At 48.3% G+C, this 11326-nt stretch overlaps 1 protein-coding gene across 1 annotated transcript in view; it reads left to right on the top strand.

Annotated features, from left to right (window-relative positions):
- Nucleotides 1-1146: 1146 nt before the first annotated feature.
- The window catches only part of C2HXorf38 (chromosome 2 CXorf38 homolog), a 47558-nt gene continuing 37378 nt past the window's right edge, over nucleotides 1147-11326 (top strand). Inside the window, exons 1-2 of the mRNA XM_063957339.1 lie at nucleotides 1147-1528; nucleotides 7905-8039. Coding sequence (XP_063813409.1) covers nucleotides 1184-1528; nucleotides 7905-8039 — 480 coding nt within the window. The 5' untranslated portion in view covers nucleotides 1147-1183. The remainder of the gene's footprint in view (nucleotides 1529-7904; nucleotides 8040-11326) is intronic.

Here is an 11326-nt window from a genome sequence, read left to right as displayed (position 1 = left end):
TTTGATGAAGGGTGGAAAGTAAAGCCTGTGTCACTGATAGAACTGGCGGACTCCTATGCTGGGTGTGAGTATGGTCATTGGGTTGCTGCATGAATCATGCTGGGCATGGTTACATTTACCCAGCAAACCCAGGTCCCCAGAGAGGCCCATGTTCTGTACTCCTTGTACCAGCCCCACCATCTCTCAATGTCCTTGGCTATGGATTTGGACCTGGCTCGTTTAATATGCACGTACATAGTGGTGTCGAGAGAGGGGGGGGGGGGGGGGAGAGGGTACTTATTACCTGGGCCCAGGTCTGATGGAGGGACCCAGGTCCATGCCTCCTGTGATTAGGCCTTGCCCCCTGAAAAGTACCTGGGCCCAGCCAGGCTCTATACTGCCCTGACTGGGAGGCATGTCATGCTCCTGTGAGTTGGTGCTTCTCATTGTGCTAGACACGCCCCCAAAGAGGTGGGGCTAGGCCCCCAGCATGCTGTGGTCACATCGCCTTCAGGGGGCAAGCCCCAGGAAGTTGTTGTAGTGGGGCCCAGGATTTCTCTTGGCAGCCCTGCACGTACATACATAGGTTACTGAAGGATCCTTTAGATCCCTCTACATCAGGCTTTCCCAACCACGGTCCTCAAGGCACACCAACAGTGCAGGTTTTAGCGATATCCAGGCTTCAGCACAGATGACTTAATTAGTAGCCCAGTTATTTTGATTTAACCATCTGTGCTTCAGCCTGGATATCACTAAAACCTGCACTGTTGGTGTGCCTTGAGGACAGTGGTTGGGAATGCCTGCTCTACATTGTGTAAATGTAGACTGTAGGATACAATGGGTATTATTGGGGCTAAGATTTTTGGAGTTTAGTAAATTGTGCCTATTCAGCCTCTATAAATAGCTAAGGAGCAGCAGACATTGGGGGCAAACCATTATTATAGTGCTGATTATAATATATAAATATTATAATATACAAAATAGAAATAATATAAAATATTTCCATAGAAGAAACACGTCTGCAAAACCAATTTTAAAACACGCCACTGTATATCTACATAATAATTACATCTTGTACAGCAGAATAGTGATATCATTTTTGCATCAATCAGAAATCATTTGTACACACATTTGCTACACTACAGAGCAGTGTCATCCTGGGAACGTGACGTGAGCTATGCATAGTGCACACTGAGTACATTGCATGTCAGACTCCGTCTCGTCTACAGCCTTGGGAGGAGTCACCTCAGCATTACCCCGGAATCACTCCGCTGTTACAGTTTCAACTCCGCTTCTGCCTTTCTGTATATGTGTATGTATATTGCGAATCACACTGGACATGGCGCTTGCGGGCTTAATGAGAAGGTTGAACAACAATGAGTACAAGAACTGGATGAAAGCCGGCCAGTGCCTGTGTATGCTGCAGGACCGGCTGCTGAAGTTCATTGTCTCGGAGACGCAGAAGTTTCATAGAGAGATGGTCGGCAGTGTCTCAGCCCCAGCAAGACAGAGGAATAATAGATGCAAGTGCAGAGCCAAATGGAAGCAGGTGAATTGTGTGCAGACCTACCACTAGCTAGCTTGGGTAGATGTACAGTATGTGCAGGGAGACTTGGGTGAATAGGGAAAAAAAAACAATAAATCTTCCTCCTTTTTTATTAGCCTTAGCAGCTAAAATATCCGTTGTGATACATTGCTGTCTGTAATCGTTAAAATGATGAGAATTAATAATTCATCATTAAACAGAAAAAATAATAGAATATCACAGTTGCGCCCACGGCTGCTACTGTGTTAGTGGAAGGAGTACCACCACACAGAAGCACACAATACTTATGAGTTAATTGAGGAAATGAGTCCACTGAATATCCCAGGAATATCTATTGTGACTGCTTGATGTTCCTCGTTGCCTCCAAAAAACAGAAATACACAAACATAGTGTGATACAATAAATTTCCTTAAACTTCAAATATGTGATTTTAATAACTCGTATCCAAAGAGGTGGTCTACATATACGCAGACAATAAAAGCCTCATGGAGCGGACAGCACCGTATTCGCCAATTAGTTTCACATTCAAATGGAATCCTTGTGAGGCGTCACTCCAAAACCATATGAATCAAAGAAAATGCTCCATAGTGTAAAACGTACAAAGACATTTATTCAGATACACATGACAGGGAGAATGTAAAAGTCAGATGGTGTTGTCTACTTGCAAAAGGTAGACAATTGCACATGAATCATGGGAAGTATCAGGCGTCCCTGGGTCTCGACCTCCAGATCCTAGGTAAGGGTCCCACTGTCTATCTATCTATCTATCTATCTATCTATCTATCTATCTATCTATCTATCTATCTATCTATCTATCTATCGTAGTGTAATACCTGTATAGCACTTCCCTGCAGCCTATGTCACCAGGGTGGGTGTAGAGGATTTGGGGGGTGAGCTACCCAGTTACTTCACACCCAACCCAGCTGCCCTCTGTCTACCTAGGTGGTACTAGGCAGACATGCCCTATGCAGAGCCCCTGGTCCAGGAGAGTGCAGGCGCCGGTGATGCTGCTGCTGGCTGGGAGGAGGAAGGAGAGGGAAGAGCACCGGCCGCCACACGCACTCCCAGCTATGGGCGTCCCAATACCTCAGGGGTCACCACGGATTAACTATACTTGGCTCTGCCCCCTCCCCGGGGCCAGCTGTGGCGGGATAACAGAGAGAGATGCCCGGGCAGCTGCTGTCATGGTCTCACCACCACCAGGCGAGTCAGGGGGAATGAGGATGAGAGGGTAGCTGAATCAATGTAATGTGACCCGGGACACTGTCAGCCAGGCAGCTCCCACATAAGTAACACAGGGCACGTTTCTCTGCCATGCGCCGGGTCCTGCCGCCAATTCCCTCAGTTGCGTATGGGTGATTGGACAGCGGTTCCAGCATTGGATCTGCTGTCCAATCACATCTGCCTCTCTGACAGGGGCGGCTGAAAGCACGTCCCCGTCAACGAGGCACTTGTATAGGTGCCGTTTTCTCCACTTTTTTTTAATGGGCTTTTACTGCCCACAGCTTTATCCCCGGTCCAATTGTCAACGGGAGGCACTGCTATTGGTGCCTCCCAAACTAATTGAATGTATTAATATTATTAGTATAAAATAAAATAAACAAAATACTTATGACACAGAATATTTGTCATAAGTATCTTCTTTGCATTATTTTAATCATTAACGACAGTGAAGGTTCTGCCTCCCCTGACTGCACATCCCTGGTGAAAACTTTTTATTCCTTAATGCAGGATTAGATGGTTCAATAACCTCTCATATAGGGGCCCATTTATCATTAAACTAGTTACCAGTCTGTTAGAATGGCGGAACAACTTAACAGTGATGACAGTGCCGGAGGCTGTGTGTGGCCAAATGGAGCAATTCAAGTGGCTGCCAGTGCGCAAAACACTTTAATTCCACCCATAGAGGTGAGGAGCAGTATTAGCCATTTATTATATAGTGTTCATTCTAGCACCCTGCACCTTTCAAAACATGTGCATTTCCTCTTTCCTGCCTGGGGTGTCGCTCTCTCCTCTGGTGCTTCTTAGCACACTCTGGTCTGTATTTCATTGCTGAGATACAGACCAGAGTGTTCTGAGAAGCACCAGAGCAGAGAGCGACACCCCAGGCAGGAAAGGAGAACTGCATGGAATTTGAAAGGTGCAGGGTGCTAGAATGAACACTAATTATATAGGATATATGTGTTTTTTCCCCCCAAACCACCCCTTTTCAGGGAGCAACTTCTAATATTTAGTATCCCCCGAATGTATGACCGAGATCGCAGCAGTTATTTCTGATACCCGCTTGAATCCCTCCATTCCCGGAAACAACCACAGCCCTCAAAAGTTTCTATTGGGGATGGGATGCTGCCAGATTTACCAAACTCCAAAATTCAATGCATTTCACAGATTGGCCCCCGAGGCTAACCTCATCTGAAGATGGCGTTTGCCTGTTGTAACCAATGGGCTACAGATTGCAGATTTAGTCGTCAGAGGGTTCCGCCGGAACCCGCCACGGAAATGGGCACCGCACATGTGTGGTCAGCAGGACTGCGCAGCACACTGAGCACATCACAGGTATTCGCCTCTGTTGGAAGCTCCTGTACCTGCGGGTATTCTGTAATGCATAGCGCTGATATGATCGCATATTGCATTGCAATTCTGACTTGAATATAGCACCCAGATCTCATTGAATATGTGATTAATTATAAATAGACACCATAAATCTCTTGGCAGGTGTACTTAAACCCTGCAGTAGCCAGGATTAGATAATGGGTCATTGGTATTCAGGCTGCTACACTTCGATTTCCCAAGACAGAGATCATAGAAGGGGATCAGTGAGCAGCAGCATTGGAGCCTGGGGTAATGTCAAATGGAAGTCCCAGTAGTGCCACAACTAAGCTAAGATACCTGTACTATGGCAAGTGCTGGCTATAGCCCTGGAATATGGCTTCAGCTAGCGCTATAGTTACATTAAAGAGTGTACTATCCCAACGTAAAAGAGGGGTCATTCCGAGTTGATCGCTAGCTGCCATTGTTTGCAGCGCAGCTATCAGGCTAAAAATCGGCATTTCAGTGCATGCGTATGGGCCGCAATGCGCACGCGCGACGTACAGGTACAAAGGGGGCAATTCCAAGTTGATTGCAGCAGGATTTTTTTTAGCAGTTGGCCAAAACCATGTGCACTGCAGGGGAGGCAGATATAACATGTGCAGAGAGAGTTAGATTTGGGTGTGGTGTGTTCAATCTGCAATCTAATTTGCAGTGTAAAAAATAAAGCAGCCAGTATTTACCCTGCACAGAAATAAAATAACCCACCCAAATCTAACTCTATCTGCACGTGTTATATCTGCCTCCCCTGCAGTGCACATGGTTTTGCCCAACTACTAAAAAAAATCCTGCTGCGATCAACTGGGAATTACCCCCCATGTGCACTGCAGGGGAGGCAGATATAACGTGCAGAGAGAGTTAGATTTGGGTGAGGTGTGTTCAATCTGCAATCTAATTTGCAGTGTAAAAAATAAAGCAGCCAGTATTTACCCTGCACAGAAATAAAATAACCCACCCAAATCTAACTCTATCTGCACATGTTATATCTGCCTCCCCTGCAGTGCACATGGTTTTGCCCAACTACTAAAACAAATCCTGCTGCGATCAACTTGGAATTACCCCCAAAGTCCTTTGTGGTTTTACACAGGTTCTAGTGAAGCTTTCAGTCGCACGGCACAACGCAAGAAGATTGACAGGAAGGGGGCGTTTCTGGGTGTCAACTGACCGTTTCCTGGGAGTGTTTGGAAAAACGCAGGCGAGCCAGGGAAAACGCAGGCGTGGCTGGGCGAATGCTGGGTGAGTGTGTGACATCAAAAGCTGTCCCACCAACGTTAGAATCGACGCAATGAAGAGTAAGTCCAGGGCTGGTCTTGTTCTGCTCGAAATGTTTTTGCAGGCGCTCTGCTGCACAGACGTTCGCACTTCTGCAAAGCGAAAATACACTCCCCGGTGGGCAGCGACAATGCGTTTAAATATATATGTGTGTGTGTGTGTGTGTGTGTGTGTGTGTGTGTGTGTGTGTGTCCCTCTGAGCAGGAGAAAAGGCAGAGAAAATCTTAATTTCAAGGTAAAAATGTTGGAACACAGTATATGACCTCTGGTACACTGTTCCCAATGGATAATAATGCACTTGGAGGGGTTTAAATAGTATAATTTGTCTAATAAAAGCATGTAATCTTTCAGATTATTTAAATGGGTTAAATTATGTGGGACATTTATATTTTGTATTGATGGGGAATGATGTCATTGTGCATGGCATTCTGGGAGCGGCTGTTGGAGAGGGAGGAGGAGTCATCTCAAGTTGCGTGTGGCATGTGGTACTACACACGCTCGCCCGACCCAAAAACACCCATGCGCTGCAGCCTCACCAGCCTGCCTGTCTTAGAGTGACTGAGCAAGCCCTGAGGAGAAATCCAGAAGACCCTGTTGACTTGTGACGGACATTCCCCGGCCACAGCAACAGCAATGCATCTCAACATTGGGCGTGCCATGTGGCTCAAACACCCATGATGCAGCCCGCCCTGACTCTGAGCCCTGCGGAAAAGACTGCTGCGAGTATGGACAGCTGGTCTTTCTTTCTACCAGCATGTTGTGTAAAACTGTATGAACACATGCGTGTAGTCTGTGCATACTTGCCGTTCACTTGACTATTTTAATCTTCTCTCCGGGAGAAGCCCACAGAGGAGATGCAGGTGGCAGCTGATGGGGGTGGGGCCAAAATAATATGATTATCATAGAAATATGTCCTATTGGCCCTGCCACCACACAGACCTGCAATTCCCAGCATTAATCTCCCCATCCTGCCAACTTTTCTAGGAAGTGGGTGCGATGCAGAAGTGTCAATCACTCTTCTGGGTGCCCAGGGGACTACCTGACAACTTGGGAGGTCTCGGGAAGGTTTGATACATCTCCCCCCAAGTAAAAGTCTTATGTGTGTAGCAGGTCTGCTAAGAATCTGTTTTGTCCCTTTAGCTGACTGATTAGCGCTACCACTAATGCATCTGCTGTCTGTCCTGCGCTACATCCTGGCGCAGCGCTCTGCCTGACACTCTGCAGTCTTCATCCAAATTAACTAGTCAGGAATAATTAACCAAAAAATACTACAGCCATACTGTATGTATTACCCGGAAGCAAAGGGTTCCAGATGAAGTCTGTTGGGACAGCTATTCACTCACACACTTAGGGTGCTAAGATGGTGATACCTGCAGTCAGTGAGTGGCTAGTTTGGTAACCCTATCCACTCATAGAAACTAATTTACTAGGACTCAGTATACTTTGTTGGCATTCATAATATCAACATGCACCTTGTTGACTTTGTCCACGTCAACATTTATGTCAACACTGATTAAGTGTTGACATGAGTAGAAAGTCAATAAAACGTTCCTGTAGTCCAGTGGTGACTTAGCTTGTGTGGTCCGAGGGCTCCAGCAGTGTCTTCTGGGTGTAGTGGTCAGCTGATGGTAACTTCCAGCTGATCCTGGGGTTATGCCGGTGGTGAGTAACACTATCCCTCCCCCTAGTGTCTAAACCTAACCTGCCCTCCTGCAGCCTAACCCAATGTGTTGGCCTTCTGAGAATGTCAGCATTTTACATGTCAACATAACGATTTGCATTGTGGTGTCAACATTACTATTGTCAACATTTCCGAATAGCAACATAATGACAGCATCCCATTAACTACAGTATATGCACCTGGCTTAAGGGGGTCATTCCGAGTTGTTCGCTCGGTAAATTTCATCGCATCGCAGCGATTTTCCGCTTAGTGCGCATGCGCAGTGTTTGCACTGCGACTGCGCCAAGTAAATTTGCTATGAAGTTAGGAATTTTACTCACGGCTTTTTCTTCGTTCAGGCGATCGTAGTGTGATTGACAGGAAGTGGGTGTTTCTGGGCGGAAACAGGCCGTTTTATGGGCGTGTGGGAAAAAACGCTACAGTTTCTGGGAAAAACGCGGGAGTGGCTGGAGAAACGGAGGAGTGGCTGGGCGAACGCTGGGTGTGTTTGTGACGTCAAACCAGGAACGACAAGCTCTGAACTGATCGCAGATGCCGAGTAAGTCTGGAGCTACTCAGAAACTGCACAGAGATGTCTTTTCGCAATATTGCGAATCTTTCGTTCGCAATTTTACTATGCTAAGATTCACTCCCAGTAGGCGTAGGCTTAGCGTGTGCAAAGCAGCTAAAAACGGCTTGCGAGCGAATAACTCAGAATGACCCCCTAAGTTTCAAAATGGTTTACCTACAATGAAAAATATACAAACAAACATAATACAGTGGCACAAGGTGGTATTCACTTGCATAATTCTATTCACCTTACCTTCAACCTGACTATTGTGTTGTTTTGCTTTTAAGTTTCAGCCTAATTGTCCTGTGTGTGCAGAATGGAAAGAAATCATTCTATCTCATCACAAGAACAGAGATGGAGATATACACTGGGGAAACTGTCATCCATCATTGTGGCCTACACATTACTGGGAGGTTGCAAAGGTAATGCTTACTGTATGTACACTATGTGTTTCTTAGTAAACATTATACTATATTTGCATGTGCACATGCAAGAGCTGATGCTGAGTTAAACTTACAGCTATTTGCGCAGAGTACTATCCGCAAATGTGCATTACACGCTCACACAAAGCATGCTGCACATATATGCAGATTTTGACACTTGCACCTCCTTGCAGCTGGAGAGGCAGGATGAGGAGAGAAGTGGAGGTTTAATGTAGGTTGAGCACAGTAAGGGTGTGTTTGCATAACTGTATACCAGATGCAAGAGGCTCATCTACGCATGTCAGTAGCCTTATTAATTGTGGGTGCAAAAAGTACACTGATGGTGACTATGCCAGCTCTCGGTGGCGGCTTAAGGCTCGGTCTGACTGGCCTGTCACCTGGAGCACTGTAGCCTTGAAGGGCGCAACCCTGCAGCCCTATCTGAACCTCATCTGCTCTGCTTCTGTCTGGCTGGGACCAGGCTGAGGCTCTGTGCCGGTGACGTCTAGGTCAGTGCATCACTGGCCCTCTCTCTGCAACTCCCAGCACAAAAAGGCAGTGGCTGCGAGCAGGCTTCTCCCGGCTCACCTCACCAATCACCACACAGTAGAGGGCAGTGGACTGGAAGCTTAGAGCTGGCCCAGAGGAGCTAAAGGTGGCACATAAGCCAAGGTCCTTGAATGAGTTGAGTGTGGCGTTTTTTGGAGTCTATGGGGCCAACATGCATGGCTACTGTGATAGGCTATGGGACAGTGTTTGTGGCTATAGGGGCAGGCTATGGGGCCTATCTGTGTGACTGTGGGAGCCATACAGTGTGTGGCTATGGGGACAGGCTATGGGACCAGAGTGTGTGCGGCTATGGGGCTAGGCTATGGGGGCAGTATGTGTGGCTATGCGGGCAGGCTATAGAGGCAGTGTGTGTGGCTATGGCGTAAAGCCATGAGGCAGTGTGTGTGGCTGTGAGAGCAGGCAATGGGGCCAGAGTGTGTGTACCTATCAAGGCAGGCTGTGGGGTAATTCAGACCTGATCGCTGCTGTGCGTTTTCGCACAGCGTGCAATCAGATCTGAACTGTGCATGCGTATGCACCGCAATCGCAGGTGGGATGGGCTGCTACTACGGGGATCACCGCCCTGCGATGGGATGGTGCGAAAAATCCGAACATATGGGCGTTCGCAAGGTGATTGACAGGAAGAGGCCATGTGGGTGGCAACTGACCATTTTACAGGAGTGTCCGGAAAAACGAGGCCGGATCAGGCATTTTCAGGCAGGGTGTCTGACGTCAGCTCCGGCCCCGATCAGGAGGATACAATCTCAGCTGAAGAGTAAGTTCTGGGCTGAGCAGAGACTGCACAAAATCAGTTTGTGCAGCTCTGCTACACATCCGAATGCACACTTGCACAGCGAATTCTCCCTTCCCCTGTAAGCAGCGACTATCTGATTGCAGGGCAGCAAAAAAACGCTGCCCGCCGTTCAGATCTGAATTACTCCCATAGTATGTGTGACTATCAGGGCAAGCTATAGGGGTAGTGTGTGTATGTGGCTGTAAGGACAGGCTATGGGGCTAGGCTGGGGGGACATTGTGTGCGTCTATAGGGCAGTATGTATGGCTATGAAAGCAGAGGCAGTGCGTGTGGCTATGGAGGCAAACTATGAGGCAATGTGTGTGACTAACAGGGATGACTATGAGGCCAGAGTGTGTGTGGCTATGGGGCCATGCTATGGGACAATGTGTGTGGCTATGGGGGTAGGCTACGAGGCCAGAGTGTGTATAGCGCGGCTATGAGGGCAGGCTATGGGGCCAGTGTGTGTAGCTATGGGGCAGGCTATGGAGCCAGTGTGTGTGACTATGGGGGCAAGCTATGGGACAGTGAGTGTGGCTATGAGGACAGGCTACGAGTCCAATGTGTGTGATTATGGGGGAGGCTATGGAGCAGTGTGTGGCTATTGGTGAGGCTGTGGGACATTGTATGTGGTCATAGGAGCCACACAGTGTGTGTGGCTATGGGGCTAGGCTACGGAGGCAGTGTTTGTGGCCTGGGGAGCAAGCTATGAGTGTGTGTGACTATGGGGGCAGGCTATGGGGCCAGTGTGGTTGGCTTTGGGGGCAGGCTATGTGGCCAGAGTGTGTGTGGCTGGGGGGACAGGCTATAGAGACAGTGTGTGTGGCTATGGGGGCAGGCTATGTGGCTGTGGGGACAGGCTATAGAGACAGTGTGTGTGGCTATTGGGGCAGGCTATGTAACCAGAGTGTGTGCAGCTATGGGGACAGGCTATAGAGACAATGTGTGTGGCTATGGGACATTGTGGGAGTAATTCAGTTGAGGCGGGAAATGTAAAAATTCCCTGCTGCGCAAGGTTTTGCTATTCAATTAGAGAACGGTAAATGAGATGCTGTTATTTCTATTGGAATCACTGCATCTTTTTCATGTACCTCCGTAACAAGACTTATTTCTCTTACGTCCTAGAGGATGCTGGGGACTCCGTAAGGACCATGGGGGTATAGACGGGCTCCGCAGGAGACATGGGCTCTCTAAAGACTTTAGAATGGGTGTGCACTGGCTCCTCCCTCTATGCCCCTCCTCCAGACCTCAGTTAGATCCTGTGCCCAGAGGAGACTGGGTGCACTGCAGGTGAGCTCTCCTGAGTTTCTCTGAAAAATTCTTTTTGTTAGATTTTTTATTTTCAGGGAGCACTGCTGGCAACAGGCTCCCTGCATCGTGGGACTGAGGGGAGAGAAGCAGACCTACTTGAATGATAGGCTCTGCTTCTTAGGCTACTGGACACCATTAGCTCCAGAGGGTCAGAATGCAGGTCTCACCCTCGCCGTTCATCCCGGAGCCGCGCCGCCGTCCTCCTCACAGAGCCGGAAGATAGAAGCCGGGTGAGTATTAAGAAGAAAAGAAGACTTCACAGGCGGCAGAAGACTTCAGATCTTCACTGAGGTAACGCGCAGCGGTAACGCTGTGCGCCATTGCTCCCACACAGACACACACAGCGGGCACTGTAAGGGTGCAGGGCGCAGGGGGGGCGCCCTGGGCAGCAATAAAAACCTCTAGGGACACTGGCATATAAAGTAGATACTGCGGAGGCAGTATATTAATAAACCCCGCCAGTATAAATAATTTGAGCGGTCCCGAAGCCCACCGGTGAGGGGGCGGGGCTTGGTCCTCCAGCACTAACCAGCGCCATTTTCTCCACAGCACACTGCAGAGAAGCTGGCTCCCCGGACTCTACCCTGCTGAACAAGGTTACAGAGGGCAAAAAAGAGGGGGGGGGGGGCACATT

Source organism: Pseudophryne corroboree, chromosome 2 (assembly GCF_028390025.1).
Source record: "Pseudophryne corroboree isolate aPseCor3 chromosome 2, aPseCor3.hap2, whole genome shotgun sequence".
NCBI classification, from domain to species: domain Eukaryota; kingdom Metazoa; phylum Chordata; class Amphibia; order Anura; family Myobatrachidae; genus Pseudophryne; species Pseudophryne corroboree.
The sequence above is the reverse complement of the archived record's forward strand: the minus strand, read 5'-3'. Positions and strand labels throughout refer to the sequence as shown.